This window comes from Amborella trichopoda, chromosome 6, assembly GCF_054954075.1.
Source record: "Amborella trichopoda isolate Santa Cruz 75 chromosome 6, AtrichopodaSantaCruz75HAP2 v2.0, whole genome shotgun sequence".
NCBI lineage: Eukaryota > Viridiplantae > Streptophyta > Magnoliopsida > Amborellales > Amborellaceae > Amborella > Amborella trichopoda.
Window position 1 is genome coordinate 45,404,798 of NC_142341.1, and position 17,139 is coordinate 45,421,936.

The 17,139-nt window shown below is 37.9% G+C and overlaps 1 protein-coding gene across 2 annotated transcripts; it reads left to right on the forward strand.

The window, feature by feature from the left end:
* Positions 1-987: 987 nt before the first annotated feature.
* On the forward strand, positions 988-15,708 carry LOC18442089 (uncharacterized). Of its 2 annotated transcripts, XM_088868665.1 has the most exons (17): positions 988-1,235; positions 1,600-1,738; positions 2,826-2,936; positions 6,140-6,338; positions 6,484-6,595; positions 6,695-6,847; positions 10,747-10,851; positions 11,699-11,782; positions 11,873-11,988; positions 13,473-13,574; positions 13,655-13,768; positions 13,937-13,993; positions 14,501-14,567; positions 14,728-14,781; positions 15,057-15,131; positions 15,315-15,350; positions 15,468-15,708. In XM_088868665.1, exons 4-17 carry the CDS (start codon positions 6,313-6,315, stop codon positions 15,582-15,584), a joined length of 1,218 nt encoding a protein of 405 aa, XP_088724791.1. In that variant the 5' UTR covers positions 988-1,235; positions 1,600-1,738; positions 2,826-2,936; positions 6,140-6,312; the 3' UTR covers positions 15,585-15,708. The 2 variants fall into 2 exon arrangements, with proteins under 2 accessions (XP_088724791.1, XP_006852374.2); XM_006852312.4 differs by lacking the exon at positions 2,826-2,936.
* Positions 15,709-17,139: the final 1,431 nt, after the last annotated feature.

Genomic DNA, 17,139 nt, shown 5'->3' on the forward strand with positions numbered 1-17,139 from the left:
TCAGGTCTTATTATGATGCAGGGAGAAAACAAGACCAGAGAATATACCCTCTCTCAAAAGAGAATCCACCATAAAATAATCTCATCACGAGATCAAATTTGATTAACTCATTTACCAATTTAGAATAAAGGGAGATCTTCCTTAAAGAGACTAAAAAAGAAAGATAAACACTTTTTTATTTTATATCTCTTAACTTATTTTATCTCTTATTTCCTCTAAATAGACTAAAAAAAGAAGATATATTTTTTATTTTATTTCTCCTCCCTATTTTCTCTCTCTTAACCTATATTTTATTTCTTATCCCTAATCCTCACGTACCAAAAAGATTTGCTTCTAAATGTTTTATTTAAAACCGCCCCTAAAAGCGTTGCCTTATTGTTGATCAGATAAACCTTCTTTTTTTAACTTTATCCTATCTATACTCCTATTTTTTAGAAACTAACAAACCCCATCGATCAATGATGGATAATACACCACACACAAAATCTTCCCTCTTCCTACATTAACTTGACTTATCCTATGGGCAATTTCTATTAAAATAAATAAATAAAATAAAAATTAAACCACATTTATTTGCATCACATGGCCACCCCTAGTTTGGAGAGAGTGCAATAATAAAAAAGAAAGGAATAAGGAAATAAGAGAGCACAAAAAAAACAAGGAATAAGAAAAAAAAAAAGAGTTCTTAAGATGAATAAAATTTTAGTAATGTTATTTAAGAGAGAGCAAAGTAAGAACAAAAAGAAATTAAATGTACAATAGGAATAAAAAAAAACAAAAACACAAGAATTAAAATAAAAAAAAGAAAGGCATTAGCACGACACATTCAGAGAACATCCACCAATGGAAAGTGCGATACCGCGAGACAACAGTAACGTCTCTGTCGCGAAAGGAGTAAAGAAATAAATGAAATTTAAAACAATGTTTTTCTCTCTCTACATCTGAAATGAATGACAAATGATGAGAGAGAGAGGTACAAAATGATTTACAGGGGCAAGCTCCACCTGTGTGGAATTCATGAAGAGTGAGAAAGAAACCGCGAAATAAGATACCACGCTCTTCTTGTTTATATCAACACAAACGCCCCCAAACCTCTTTCTCTCTCTAAGATACCACGCTCTTCTCGTTCCATTCCTGCACAGAAACCCAACCTCCCTCTCTCTCTACTCACGAGGAAGACATAGGACCTTCGCTTTCTCTTGATTTCAGAGACCTAAAGTCGTGAAATTGCAGAGGTAAGGCATAAGGTTCGCGTTTTGTTATGTAGCTTTGTTTTCATTGATTTGGGTTTTTCCTTTTTAAGTATCGAATTGGCATGAGCGCAAGGCATCTCCCCTCCCTTTGCGACTCAGATTTGCAGGTGTTTTACTACTCTGTAGTTTCTCTCCTTGGTTCTGTAGTTTCTCTCCTTGGTTCTGTCTCTATTTTTTATGTCGATATGTAGCTATGGTTTCGGGTCTTATTTCCATTGATTATATTTGCAGGTTTTTGCTATTCAATATTTTCTCTCTCTTGAATTTCAACTTGGATTTCTCTCTCTTCTTGATGAGGATGTTCAGCTCTGCCTTTGGGCATTAATACCATTGATTGTATTTGCAGGTTTTTGCTAGTCAATTGCTTCTTTCTCTAGAAATTGGGCTTGGGCTTCTCTTGATGGCATCAGGGGATGCGCGGCCATGGTTTTTTGCTTCAGTCCAACCAATAGGACTTGCAGATTGTTACTAGCCGATATTTATAGGTAATTGACATGCGCTTGTCTAGATGGTTAAGGCAAGGACATGTGGTTATCGTTTCTTGTTTTCGTCTCATTAATGGGTGTTCCTTTTGTTCCTGATTTTTGTTCGGTCTTTCTTGGAGTGATCAAGCTCGTTTGATGAGTTCTTCCTTCTCTGACTGTGATTATTGAATATTGAATAACTGTGGTGGATCTTGCTTTATTAGAGTCCTTGCCTGGTTATATTTGTTAGGTAACTATTGTTTTCGATTGCACTCAAGTCCGAAGTTGTGATTTTGCTGTAGTTTTGTCCGTGATTCCCTCTGATTTTGTGAATTCAACTATTGTTTTTACAAAAAAGCGAACTATTTTATTGTATGTGGCATCATGGCTTTTGTTTTTTCTAAGTAATTTCAACGTGAATATCTTGATTTGTTAGCTGTGTTTATGGAATCATAAATTTTGTAGTTGCTGGTGAGTATGAAAGGCAAGCTTGGAAGTGATAGAAAAGAAAATATGCTGTTCTGTTTCCCTTATGTTGAGATAAAGCTGCAAATCATTCCCTCGTGGTTCATTCAGTTGTGATTTTGTGTTTAATTGTGCTCTGAATATTTGAGTTAGGTCAGCTGAGCATGAATTTAACTTGCTTTAATGATTACTTCTGGTCCTTATTTTGATAACTTGAAGCTATATAGTTATAATAAACTCTACAAAGTATAAGAATTTGGTTTGTGTCATAACAGAGGATCAGATCATTTGGTCGCAATCTTTCATTTGAAAGAATTCCGAACTTGTTACTGTACTGAAATTATGCAATTGTGGCATTGTTCTGTTTCATTGATGCAGTAGACAATAATAATTTTCCCTCTTCCTAAGAACTTTCCTTAGTCCATTAAGTGTGCTGCGAATTGTAATTATATATGGTGTCTTGTACATCTTCAAATCTTACCTAGACCTCTACAAGGCTGTTGTTTCTTGAACTCCACAATTACAAATAGTCAAATATAAAGCCATGATAGCCCCTTTTAACTAGCCTTAATGTTTTCTCCTACTTTTTCATGGTTCCCTGATACTGGATGGGGATTCACTAACTAAAGAGGCCTGTCAACAGGAAGTAACAGTTTTGGTTCTTGGTGAAAAACAAAGAGAATATTTCTCAAAGAGGAAAAGGGTGCCTATACCTAAAGCTCTTCATCCATGAGTTTAAAGTGGTTATTGTGAGGTATTTTCCCTTATGGGGAGGCTCTCTTTTGATAGGGGACTTTTTTTGTTCCTTTTAATTATGACCTTTCTCGCTGTTAAGAGTTTTGTTATTCATGATCTTTCTCCCCGTTTTCTTTTTTTTCACAATGAGGCATTTGGTTGCATGCCTTTTGCTAGTTGATTTAACTACTATCTAGTTGTCAATCTTAGTAACTAAGACCTTACGAGATCATTGCTCAAGACATTGGAAGGGGTGGTTGTTATCCATCCCACTGTGAGCTCTAATGTTTCAGAACCAGCCATTTATAGAATATTAACATATTTGTGAAACTTGTGGGTTTGGCGTTTAGACCGATACTGTTAAGATTTTCAAGAGAGTTGAATTCTTGATTATTAAACTGAAAAATTCTAATCTAGAAAATTTTCTTTGTCTGGTGGAGGCCAATAAAGCTTTTAACTCTTGATGAAATCTGCTTGTTGGGTAGACTTGAGGAAGGGGTCATTCTTGAAGGTAGGGATTAACTAGAATACCTTGCAATCTAAGAATTATTTGTTGGTCCCAAAAGTCCAAGATGCTCTGACTTCTGCGGGAAGATAGAAGTCCAAGGTTTTCCACCTCACGGTGAATGTTGGCAGACATGAAAATGCAATCACAGCTACAAAGACAACAAGAACCAGTTTTGTGGATGATAGTAGCTGTGGAGGTTGAATTGCATTTGCCTTTGAAATATTCACATAGTTAAACTGTGATCTACCCTTCCATGTATGGATTAGATCCATATATTGTCCAGCAATCAAAGAATATGGCCAAAAAAAGAGATTTTTTGTGAAGGAAGTACAAAGTACTGGTTTTTACTTTGTATTTTGATAATGATCCCTGATCGAATGGTTTTCTAGCAGCTTGCTAAGCAAAAATTTTTGGTTTTAATCGAAACAAATGTAGCCTTGGTGATTTCTACTAAATTCGTACAATACTGTTAGTGGGAAAGAACTTATGGCATTAAGGATTTCAGAACAATAAGTCTGACTGGTGGTGTATATAACATCATGGGCTTGGTGCCAAGTGCCAACAAGAATGCCAAGTGAAGTTATTCCTGTGATGACTTTCCTCGTGTAAGGTAATTATCGAACATGCACACACTAAAACAAAAAATCAAAAGAGGAAAAAAAGGAAATGAAAAGAGAAAAGAAAAACGGAAAAGAAGCTTATAAGATAGTATCGTTAAGGGGAGTTAGATTTGGCCCACAAACTTATGGTTTCTAGATCTTGCAGTGTCAACCCTGTTGTTATCTATAAAACTTATTATTGATTAGACCTGCAAAGTTGTGGATTCTGGGGTTTTGGATTGACAATTGGGTATACTGAGCTTGGGTAATAGATGGAGATGGCAGTTAGCGCGTTCCAGTACAAACTATTTGATGACCTCGCTGGCTATTTCTACAGTTTTGCACTAGGGTCCTCTTTCTTCATTCCTTTGAATCATTATTAGAAAGTTACAGGTTATGCTGCTTAAAAGGCAGAGCATTCTGAATTCTTTTCGGTAATTTTCTAGCTTAAGGGAAAGGGAAGTATTTTCTCATATTTGGTTTGCATATGACACTATATCTTTGTTCGCACTTTATGTGATGTATACCTATTCATCTTGCGTTGACTTTAATTAAAGTCATTCTTGAGATTCTGAAGCTCTATCTGGCCAAGAGATCGCCACGTGTGCATCTGGTGGGATCTAATAGGCATTCCTGAGATTATGAAGCTCTATCTGGCCAAAAGATTGCCACATGTGCATCTGGTGGGATCTAATAGGCATAAGGTGCCTGCCACTATAAACTGTTGTACTTGGGTTTTCCTTCATGTAATTTGGGTTCCAGTGTGTATTGGGCCACATAAGGTTAAGAATTCGGGTTTTATATTGGAAAGGATCTAAGGTAGAGGTGAGTGGAAAAGAATATGCCTTAGCATTTGGTGGTAGGTGGTCAAGGCAACACTGATGATTCTACCCATTTAATCTAGGGTAGGTGTGTCTGGGGGTGCATCTGTTACATTGAGCCCGCCTCCCTTAGCCCATCTTGGAGATGGATTTTGGATCCAAAATTATGCAGGCATATTGTCTATACCGCCATGATCATGAATATGGAAAAAAAGAATTTTGAGCCTTCAAAATAGTTTATTCTGTAACCTTTTTTGGACCTTTATTATAATTCTTCAAAAATCATCAGATCTGCATTGTTTTTGGAGCTCCATGTTTGTGGTATCTGAGGTAAAAATGGATTTAAAGTGATTTGGGATGCGTTTCAGGTCCCAAATCCCTCAAAAACCAGCGTGCACGCATGAGGGGCCAACTAACCACATATTTTTCCTTTATTATATGTTCTTTCTAGAATTTTGAGTGCAATTTCTGGTTTCAAAGAAAATTTCTTTGAAGTGGAGGAGCTGAAATTCTGAAAGTGCATCCTTCTCTATTTTTTATTTTTATTTTTCTGTAAAGTGATGATAATTTCATTAAAATGAAGTACATTGGGGTTGCACAAATTTGGAGAACAACCCTATCATACTAAAGACATAATATTGCCAAGATGACTGGTAGGTCATCTAAGAAGCATAACTTGCTTTTGATTTTCTGAGCTGTGAAGATCATCGGAGAACATATGTTCTCCTAATCTCCCAATGTGGTGGAAATTGTGATATGATTGTTCCGTTTGCCTGTTGATTTTACACAACCCCACATATTGATTTGGACCTATGAAAGTCCCAAATTTCTTATTTCCCTTTTTTCTTTTAGACAGTGAGAGTACCCCTTCTTGCTAAACCTGTATTTATTACTTAAAGCACGTGCATCATCTCTCAGCAGGTCAACATAATTCAATATGATTTTCAAGATTTTTTTTTTCAGTGCTTAAAACAGTGATTATATACATAAAGAATGGCACTTTTTTTTGCCAATGCTGCTGTCATCTGTAAAAGACTACTTGATGCAATTTTTCATGCATATTCTTTTTGTTTTATCTAAATGTTCTTCTGGTACTGCTACTTGTGGTTCTTTGATTGCCATCATCTCCACTTTCGTTGCCTCATGCTTTGTAGCAGTTCATTTGAATGTGGTCCTTCTTTGTTTCTGTGATGTTACTTCACTTTATGTGTTTATCATCATGCCCAGTAACATATGCTAACTTGACTTACGGGAAGTAATTTTCTGAATGGTACTTTGATTTATAATGATGCAGTTTCAAGCTTGAACTACTTTGCCTATAAAGAAGCAAGTAAACCCTGCAATTAGACTCCCTTTCTTATTTGAGGCACTGGCAGCTGCAAACTTTGTTTAATTAAATGATGTGGTTTGGATTTTTTATGGAAAGACATTGCTGTTTTGTGACGTGAGAAGATTTGAAGAGTCATCATGAAAATGGGGACCAACAACCGAGGGTTTGAAAAGTCTACACCTTGTTAATTTGTTTATATTTTTCTAATGATTTATGCAATTGTGTGGCTACTCTTGAGACCCTTCTTTCTTTGTGAAGGACTTTGCTAGGTCTCACTGCATGTGCTTTTTTTAATGTGTGGATTGCAGTGGACTTTTAAGGAAACCAAATGAGACTATGAGGCTTATTATTACTACTGTTTTTGGAGTTGTTTTTGGTTTCTTGATAGGGTTTTCCTTCCCCTCTTCTTCTTTAACAAAGGTATGTGGATGTTCCTATTCCATTGTTATATTATCTTAGCTTAATTTGCTGTCTGTTTGAGGAGATTTTAATCATGATCTTGTTTTCTGACTTTTGCAGTTCAACTTCCCCACTGGACTTCTGTCTTCTGTTGACCTTTCATTCATCGAGGATAAGGACTCTGGGATTGCTACCCAAGCACTTTTGAACCATGCTTGGACAACACGAAATATGAATAAGAGCAGATCCATGCAAAATCATAACTCCACAAAGGTAACAATCAAACATCTCTCAGAAATCTGTTTCCAATAAATTCTCAAAAAAAAAACGAAATCTGTTTCCAATTAACCCTCACATGAATGTACTGATTGTACGATCTTGTTAATTACTTACAACCTTCTATTATTCAGGTAGCTAGATTAATGGCTGGTTTTGCAAAAGACAAGTAATTTACTTCCATTTGCAAGGAATTTCCATCATAGACTTATCTTTCCCTTCCATTTGGGTAGCATAATTTTTGGGGCATCTCATGCATTCTTTGAAAATAGAATGCAATTATTATATAAATGTTATCCTTTTTCATTTCTTTTTTAAGTGGTTTCATTGTTTGGCTGATCAAGTTGCTTAGCAAGAGCAAACTAATATAGAGAGTGCTTGGCTGCGGCAGGGGGTGGGGGGAATTCAAAGAGAGTAAGGAGTAGGCTCATGATTGGATGTAGTGAGAAAAAATATGGGGACTCATGGCCTCACTCAGGGTATAGCCCTTGATAGAACAGAATGACAGATCAGGATTCGTGTAGCCTACCCCAAATAGTTGGGAAAAGGCTTTGATGATGATGATTGCGGGGCCACTTTTGGAGGTTGAGGGGCCACTTGTGGTCCGTCGGCAGATGAGACAAGCGCCCCAGCACCTTGGCTAAGCCGCAAAACGCCCACCTTAGGTGCCTGAGTGCCCACTTAGGGGGGCTTCCTCGGCCTAAGCAAGGTGCCTAGGCCCCCACCCCCTTAAGGTGCAGACTAGGTGCCAACATGGGCTTATTTTTTATACAATGGGAAAAAAAAACTGCCTTAGGAAGGGAATGTCTGAGATAAGAGGGGGTTTGGGCCAACATGTAGGCCCTCTCTGTTATTTATGGCTTTGGCTAAAGCATCCACAACTTCATTTCAGCCTTAAGAATATGCTGAAGTGACACAAGCCTGACGTGACATAGATCCTGAATCTCTTTCACAGTGTTTGCAGACTTCCAAGGAAAGTGGGGACTCACCCATGCTTCATCAAATGACTTTTGAGGAATCACCTTCAACAGTTAATGGATTGGAGAAAGTTTGTATATAAACTCCAATACCCACGAGATATGCCTCTGGGTGCTATCTCTATTACCTATAGGGCCTGTATAGATCAGTTGTTTGTACCAAATGGTTCTTAATAGCTTACCATTCAATGGGGGGGGCCTCAGATTATTGAAAGGTCTGCCGTTGAAGTTTAGCTTTAGAGTATCCTGAGGGGTGCCACTTCTTGAACTGTAGATTCTAGTTTCTGGAGCCCCACCACTTGCAATTGTGCCTGAACACATCTAGTGCATGAATGCCATAAAACTCGTTTCTTATCATTACCCAAGTCTAGGTGGTCAAGTCAACGGGGTGCCATAACGTGATGTCTTGATTTTCATTCCTTCCATGGTAGGGAACCCTTCTCTGAACTTACCCAAAAAGTTATAATTGCCTAGGAGATCACCATATCTCTAGTTGTTCCCCAACAGTGCTTGCTCTTGAGAATTTGCCTCAAGACATCCTCTCATGCGTTTCAAGCCATATACCCCAATTCATCACGACAAAGGCAAGTTTTCAGAGGATTCACTCCATCTTAGGGAAGAGACTGAATTTACAGCTCTTCATTAGTTAGAGCCACCGGACATTGTCCTAAGGAATACCTAATCTACCCTGAATTGGGACAGCATATAAGGCCTTATTGCCTCGCAAAATGGCAAGGTTGTCTTTTTCTTGCTTCATGATTCTTGGGTTCATGATTCTTTACTTCTCATCTCTTTTTCCTTTTCCAATATTTTTTCCCTCATTCTGATGAAAAGGGAAGGTAGTATTGTAGCTTAATTAGAAAGAGGTTGGGGCGTCCTTCTTGGCCTTAACTTAACATTCTAAGAGTTCTATGCTACACAACCTGTAGTCTGCATGCATTTCTGGTTTGTGATTGTGTTGTTGATAACTTCACGTCAAAGAACAAAGAAGCACCTTTTATGAAAACTCTTTTTCTTTCCTGAACAATTGATTCACTTTTCTCAAGTGAGTCTCTACGCTGACCAGAATCTGCACATCTTTTAATACATTATTTGGCTTGAGTTCCTTATCCTCACTGTCTCCCCTCATCAGCATCTATTATCTCATTGTGATTCTTAAGGTTTACTTACAATCTTGTTTGCTTCCTGTTTTGGTCCCTTAAAAAGTGTATTATTTTGCCTATTCTCTAAAAATCTTCAAAAACTCCTGAAAAGTGTATTTTTTTTAAACATTATCTGAGAAGTATGGTTAGCTAAAGGTCTATTTGATGATATACTTCTCACGTTCCAGAAAAGGATATGGTAGGCTTCCCAAGAGGTCCATAGAAGGAACTCCACAAAGAACTTGCACGTTGATGTGTATAAGTAGTTAGATCTTTCTTTGCATGATATGTATCTGGGATTTGAAATCAGTCCCTTTTTATGTTCTTTAAATGACACCTGCTATTGAATCCTAGAAATAACTCTTACGGTAGATTCTGCTGAAACAAATAATTCTAATGGCTTACCGTTTCCCGTCACTCAACCAAGCCATGGTAATGTGATTTTATAGAATATGGAGTCTGTTTGCCTGAATACTAATTTGTCCATGTAGTTACTAAGGTTGATTGTTGGTTTTATGCTCCTGGGTTTGCATTGTTGTCCATCCAACCACTATCTCCGATCCATTGAAGCAAAGAGTGCATCTTTGTTACTTCTTAATAATGTGTCAAATAGGTCGCGAAACTGCTTTACTCAATTTATTCTATGTTTTTTGGGCTCAAATATTTTAAAACGCTTTCCAAGTTTTCTATGTTCTTGGTCTGAAATTGCATCTTAATTTTCTTTGCAAATCTTCAAAGGCTTGAGTTATGTACTTCTACCACAAGACTGCACCATTAGTTATGAACTTTATCCTATTTATCTTCGAGAGTGAGTTGTTTAAGTAACTTTTCAAGCTCTCTTTTGAAAGTCTAGTCCACTCTAGGTATGATTTAGGAAGATCAACGTACTTTTCTATCTGGACCTCATCTAACAGTCTTGTCACACTGTATACACGCTTTCAATGTATGTGATCCTTGTTCTTGCTAATCAGGCTCTCTGGTAATAAGCCTCTTTTCATGTGAACAAGGGCCAGTGCAGTTGTGGTTACTTGTCAGCTGAAAATAATTGTGTATTTGTACAAAGCGAGAGAATGTATACTGATGGAAATGGACAAGCTTACATTATATAATCATTATCTTCCAAGGGGTGATTTACTTTGTGAGGATTCTCTGTTTATGACAATGGCTTCCTTCCATTTGTTTTGGACCCATGTGATTCTTTTTAGCTATACTTCTCTTCTAAGTAACTCTTGTCAATTCTAAACAACTTTGGGGGTACTTTAAAGATTTTTAGGTATTCTAGTAGGCTCTGTTCTTTCAAGTTTAAGCAGGTAGTCTTTGAGATTGGATATGCTCCAATCCCAATTCAAGACTAAAGACTAAGGAATGTGCGAAGCATTTTGCAGTGTGTCCATCAACAACTATTTTTACTAGCATGGCAAAAGACGAATACATGGCTTGTAACCTTCTATTTTCCATTTAGAACTTCCTCGTTTTGATGTTTCAGCATCAAATGATCACCCTGGGTGTGTAAGCATGAGGTTAAGGGTTCAACCCTTGAAGTTTGCTTCCAAAAGACAAACCAAGCAACTTACCCTTTCTTTTAAATTTTGTTTTCAGAATTGACTTGATGGTAGCACATGATTACTGTTTCTTTTTTTATTGGTAATTCACATGATTACCATTTCAGTTGTTGATAACGTGCAAATATTTTCCATTTTAGATGACTGGGAGATTAACTTTCACTATTATAATAACATCAAAGGCAATACATACTTAATATAAACTTTTGATGCAGATATACATTCCAACAAATCCCCGTGGTGCTGAGACACTACCCCCCGGAATTATTGCATCTGAGTCAGATTATTACCTTCGGAGATTGTGGGGTAAGCCTAGTGAGGTGCGTGCTTGTGATTGCAGCCTCAATTATGATGTTCATTGTAATGTGCAAATATTGCTTTTTAAATGTGTGATTATGGATCTTCAATGACTCATTACAGTGTACATTTCAGCCACTTGTTTGTATTTTCTCCATGTCTCTAAAAGGAAATCCTAAATTTTAAATCATATGGTTCATATACTTCAAAAATTAAGCATGCCTGAGGTTAATGCAGGGAATAATTGAGAAGGGAACTGAAGAGTGAATTTCACTACACTACTTTTCAGGGAATAATTGAGAAGGGTCAACTGAAAAATGAGTTTCACTACACTACTTTTCTAAGGTAAAAACTGAATTCAGGACATCTTAAATCTTGAATGAATTGAAATTGAAAACATCAGGGTAGACATAGACAAGTGATTAAAACTTCAAGGGCTTCAGATTAAGTAAGGGGGAGGCATTGATACCATAGTAATCTGGGCAAAACTGGGAGGAATTCTCTTTCCTTGATTGAGAATGAGGAATTAGATCCCTTATATTTATTGGTACCTCTGTACAGAGGTTATGTTGGGTATATGCAGATAGAATTAACATAAAGACAAGAAATCCTGTTTACTCATATTTACAATTATGACTTCTCTGATCTTCTGTAATCTTGTCATGGCGTTTAATCGACAAAAAAAAAGAGACTCTGATAAATTGAACCAAAGGTGATGAAAAGTAAGAAAAGTCTGTTCAGAAAAAGATCTGTCAGTATAACAGTGACATGTCTGCTAAATAATCTATTGTTATTTTCTGAGACATTGATATGATCTGCCTAAATCTGGATTACTTTTGTTTTAACCTTGTGTTGTACAAACATTTTCAGGACTTGACCGTTAAACAAAAGTATCTGGTGACATTTACTGTGGGATATGATCAGAAAAGTAATATTGAGGCAGCAGTTAAAAAGGTAAGAGGAAAAAGCTTTTTGGCCGAGTCATTCTAATTATTTTTGCAGTTTCATTCTTGGAATGCATATAAGTGGCTTTTATATCTACAGTTCTCAGAAAATTTTACTATTTTGCTCTTCCACTACGATGGAAGGACAAGTGAATGGGATGAGTTCGAGTGGTCAAGGAGGGCTATTCATGTGAGCGCAAGGAGACAAACAAAGTGGTAAGCTAATGACTCCTTTATTTTCGTGCTGATTATTACAAATATTGATATCTGTAATTTCTATATTAGAGCTCCAACAGTTTCCCGTTTTGGTTGATTATATCCATAAATTTCAGTTATTGGCGTAAACTTGGTTGTCTGATAGGGCGGGCAACGGGTCGGGTATGGGTCGGGTCCTGCTTGACCCGTACCCGTACCCAAACCATTACTTGTGGACCCGTACCCAACGGGTCCAAAAATATGAGACCCGGGCCCATACCCGAGATGGTACTAAGGACCTAGGACTCGGACTCGGGACTCGGACCCAGACCCGATATGCTTTTCTTGAGTAGTTATGTGTTTGCCTTCAATCTCCCCCACCCCTTTTATAGTTCTTACACTCCTGTAAATTTTCCCTCTTTGATTTGGGACTAATCCTACTCTCTCTCTCTCTACATTTTCTTTGAGGTGTGTATAACTTGTTGAAAGCACTGCCATGCCATCCCATTTAATTGCCCCATGCACCAACTCATTACGTGTGGGCCCCACCTATACCAAAGCCACACATTTAAGGCCTGCCACCAAAGCCACACAGTTTATTCTCCTTTGTCATTATTCTTTTTCTATTTCTATTTCTATTTCCATGAAAACCTAAGCACCAAAGCCGTGCATTTAATTATCCAATGCAATGAAATGAAGGAGAGAAATTTGTTACTAATGGATCATTAGACTTCCCAATAATTACTAATAGTGTGTGGGATTAATCCCTCATCCGAATCTTTGGGGTGTAAGCTCTATAAAGAGGGCAGGGGGGATTAAAGTTGGTTTAAAAAATTAAATCATATACAAAGGAAAAAACTAAGGTTAAATTATATATAATAACTACGGGTATGGGTAGCCGCCGGGTCGGGTATAGCCGTACCTGTACATGTACCCGGGATTGTTCGGGTATCATTTATTGGACCTGGACCCTACTTGCGGGTCCAAAACTTGGATCCATACCTAGACCCGTGTCGGGTATACCCGTCGGGTCTCGGATCGGGTCCGGGTCCATGGCCACCCCTATTGTTGAGCAACAGAAGTTAATTAGGATTCTATATGTTATGAAACTGTATTAAATCATCTTTTGACCTGCTTATTCTCATTCCCATTATTCTCTGAAAATAATTGAAGGAGCTCCATTTCTCCAAATGAACCTCACGTGCTTCTTGAGACTCTTGATCATAACATGCATCTTGTTAGCCATGATGTCCCTTTCTCTTCTTACACATAACAATGCACTTGATAATATGCTAAGAGGTAAATTTGTAGTTATCTACAATCACCTTCCAAAATATAGGACACTGCATAGGGAAATTTACAAATATGTTGTATTTTAATTTTTGTTATGTACATGATTTATTTTTGTGCTATTGCCTACCATTTTGTCTATTCATTTATCTTCTGCTCTTATTTTTCTGTTTCAATATGCCTTAGATACTAGTTCTCATCTACTTGTTATGAAGGTGGTACGCCAAGCGCTTTTTGCACCCGGACATCGTAGCCCCATATGACTACATATTCATTTGGGATGAAGATCTAGGTGTTGAGCATTTCAATGCAGAAAAGTAAGGTCATACTTGACTAAAGAATATTCTTGCCTTTGTGCTGTAACATAGCTGGATACCGAATGGGTAGTTTTTCTCAGGTACATAGAGCTGATAAGAAAACATGGTCTGGAGATTTCACAGCCTGGTTTGGATCCCAATAGAGGGTTGACATGGCAGATGACAAAAAGAAGAGGAAATAGCGAAGTGCATACGTAAGTGTCTAAAATCAATGGTTAGAAAATAGAGAGAGTTCCTATTTCACTTGCTACTCGTTTGTTTATTATCTCGACTTTTTCTTCTGAGGATGCGCTCTTAGAACTTTACATGGGTTGTGTTAAATATTCTGAAGTTTTGCTGAGCATTGCCTTGTTGGTTATCAGAGAAACAGAGGAAAGGCCTGGCTGGTGCAGTGATCCCCATTTGCCACCATGTGCAGCGTATGAATCGTCTCCCATTTGTGTTCTAAGTTTTTCTATTTTGTTTCACTAACCTGTTTTCTTATCATGATTCTTTTGTAAAGCCATGGCTTTATACAGGTGCACTTGCAATTTTTGGCGGAAAATATAGTTCCGGCTATGGAAAGCCTGCAAATCGATCATTTCCTCATTGATGATCATAGATCTGAAAAAAGAAAGGCATGGATTTCAAGCCTTAAAAAAGTTCCATCTAGCAACATTTTTGTTTGGGCCATCCATTTCAAGCCTTTACAGATCTGCATTGTTTTTGGAGCTTCAAATTCTATAGTCAAGGGAGGAAATGGATTTGCAGGCCATGATAAGATTTTCTGGTGTCAGAACTATACTTCCTGATGGGGTATTGAGGTGCAGTCTTACCAAATTTCATAAAAGCCATGAGCCTATGAAAACCACATCCTTATTTCAATAGCTCCAACTTTTTGATCTGTTCTCTGACACATTTGTCTTTGGCAATACTATCATCTCCAGCTTCGTTGAGATAATGGCGCCAGTGTTTTCTCGTGATGCTTGGCGTTGCGTTTGGCATATGATTCAGGTTCGGAGCTTAACATCTCTTATTTTAATTTATACTACAAATGCTTGCCCTTTTGTTTCATGTCTGTTTCTCTAAATGCATAAATACCCAAGCTTTTGTTTCTTCACCTTTTTTTTTTTTTGGCTATGTCATTATATATGGTGGAACTCTTCAAATGCAGAATGACTTGGTTCATGGATGGGGATTGGATTTTGCTCTAAGAAAATGTGTCGAGGTGAGTACACCAATCATTTCCTTTTGTTTTAATTTTACAATAGACAGCAAAACTAGGGGGGAGCAATATTTGCTGGTTGACTGGTACAACGTTGTCCAAAACTTGGGTGCTAGCCCATAGGTCGATTTGAAAAATTGTCATTGCGGGCTTAATATTGTGTTGGAACCAACTTAACAAAAGCGAAAAAAGAAAAAGAAAAAGAAAATCTTTAGTTGAACTTTCATAGTCCTTTTTGACTATTGGTATCTAAACTCTGATTTGTATTGTTTCATTAGCCTGCACATGAGAAAATAGGTGTGGTGGACTCTCAGTGGATAGTGCATCAAGTTGTTCCTTCGCTTGGAAACCAGGTAACTCAATATCTCAATTTTATGGAAAGTTTGCCATTGGCCAATGTCTTATGGGGTATTTGGCTTGAAATTTGGTATCCTCCGACCATATTATATAGTGCTTTTTTCTTTTTTGGTGCCATGTCGGAGCGTTATAGCTGCAGTTTAAGCTGACGTGTCATTTTTTATTTTATGGAATTGCAGGGGCAGTCGGACAATGGTAAAGCACCATGGGAAGGAGTATGTGACTTTGAAACTGAGGATCATATACTACAATACAAATGAAATTGCATTTTATCTGGTAATGAGATTTCTCTTTATCTTTTTCACCATTTTTTATGGGTTTGAATGTTTCAGGTTCGGGAGAGGTGCAGAAAAGAGTGGGCTATCTTTCAAGGTCGAATGGAGAATGCAGAGAAGGCGTATTTTGCAGAGATGGGGTTACCTCAACCCAATATCTCGAAAGCACACTGAAGATTTGTTTACTTTCGTAGCTTTGTAGGAGAATTTTTGTTTAAGGGTGGAATCTGACTGGTGATTGTAGAATGTCATTTTTATGTAGTAATTTTTCATATAATTTAATCTCCCCTTTTTTTAATGATAAAGGCTCATCAGGAAAGTATTAAGAGTAATTCAAACTCACATACCAATTTTTGCAACTTTAGAGAGCTGGTATTTTCCCAAATTTTGTTGTTAAGTTTAAAATTTTTGTTTAATATTAGGTGGATGTGTAGTGCCTGAAACAAACAAATGATCATCATCATTCACACTTTATCGCAACGATTTGGGGTCAGTATGAAACAAGCAAATCAATTTTCAAATTCCCTTAAATGAGCACAGGTTTCCACGATACAATCAAGATGTTCTCTTAATAGGCCTCTAACAATCACATGTCCTTGCAACCTTTGATTTTGAGGTGTGGATCTATTAGGCCTTTCTTTTCGATTGGTGATTACTCTTTGAGCTTGCCGGGGATATAGGGTAGCTTAGCCCGAGAACCAGAAAGTTTCTACCTTCACGTTTGAGCCAGATTAGGCATAGGAATGCCAAATGGGCAGTGCTGGCAACGGGCTGACTGAGTGGCCCTAGCCCAGCTCTAATTCCCATAGGGCAGACCCTTGTTGGGCTAAAGAGGCCCAGGCTGGGCCGAATAGAACTAAAAAAATATAAAAAGGAAAAAAAACAGGAAAATAGGGTTGGGCCAGGCCGAACTTGGCAGGCCTTACCCTTTGGCCATGGTTGCTTAGCTCTGGCCCACTTCTTGGGCCACACAAGTGGCGCAGGCCGTAGTTTTTTAGGGCCGGATTGACTAGGCTGGGCCATCCGGCCCATTGTCCCCCGCCAAATTGGCAGTACAGAAGGGGATGACTGAACGATTCACCCTCTTGCCTACATGGTATCCAGATATTGGTAATGCAACCCCTATGTTTGAGATGGTCACTACAAGCTAGACAAAAGCTTGGGTTTTATGAGGACCAGGGAGGGCTCCAAACACTGGATACGGTGGGGTTTGGAACACCTCTACTTGCACAAGATTTTATTAAACAAAAAAAATCACCTTAATATGACTTACTGAGGAGCAATGTACCATCTACCCATTTGGAACCAACCTCATATCCAATGCCAAGTAATCTAAACAGATGGGTGTCAAAATGTTAGGAGTGAACCTTTTACTAAACTGCGCCTGCCGTTATTAAGGTGGGCAGGTTTTCAGGGAACACTTTTGTTACTAAGGACCGTTCACATGGTCTTTAACCTAAACCTTTCTGCAATAGGGTAGGACACGTCATAATACAGAATTTTGATAATACAGAATGAATGTGTATATGGTAAAAATTGTGTCATGAAGCTGACTACTGCAATGTCAGTCCTCCCCATTGTTAAGTGCATTTCTTTACTCCGGAATTGTTTTTGGATCTTATATTCATCCTGGTGTGTTTGTGTGCGTGCCCACGTGGTTGAGAATGCCTTCCAAATTCTTGACAAAACTTGACTTAGGCCACCCAAAATTTGTCGTAATGGTCTGTAA

What these genes read in the sequence shown, in the direction of transcription:
- LOC18442089 (XM_088868665.1), top strand. Translation starts at nt 6,313, where the DNA reads ATGAAAATGGGGACCAACAACCGAGG. An exon ending in GCGTTTGGCATATGATTCAG is followed by an intron (nt 14,568 to 14,727) that starts GTTCGGAGCTTA and finishes CTTCAAATGCAG; the next exon opens with AATGACTTGGTTCATGGATG. An exon ending in TTCCTTCGCTTGGAAACCAG is followed by an intron (nt 15,132 to 15,314) that starts GTAACTCAATAT and finishes ATGGAATTGCAG; the next exon opens with GGGCAGTCGGACAATGGTAA.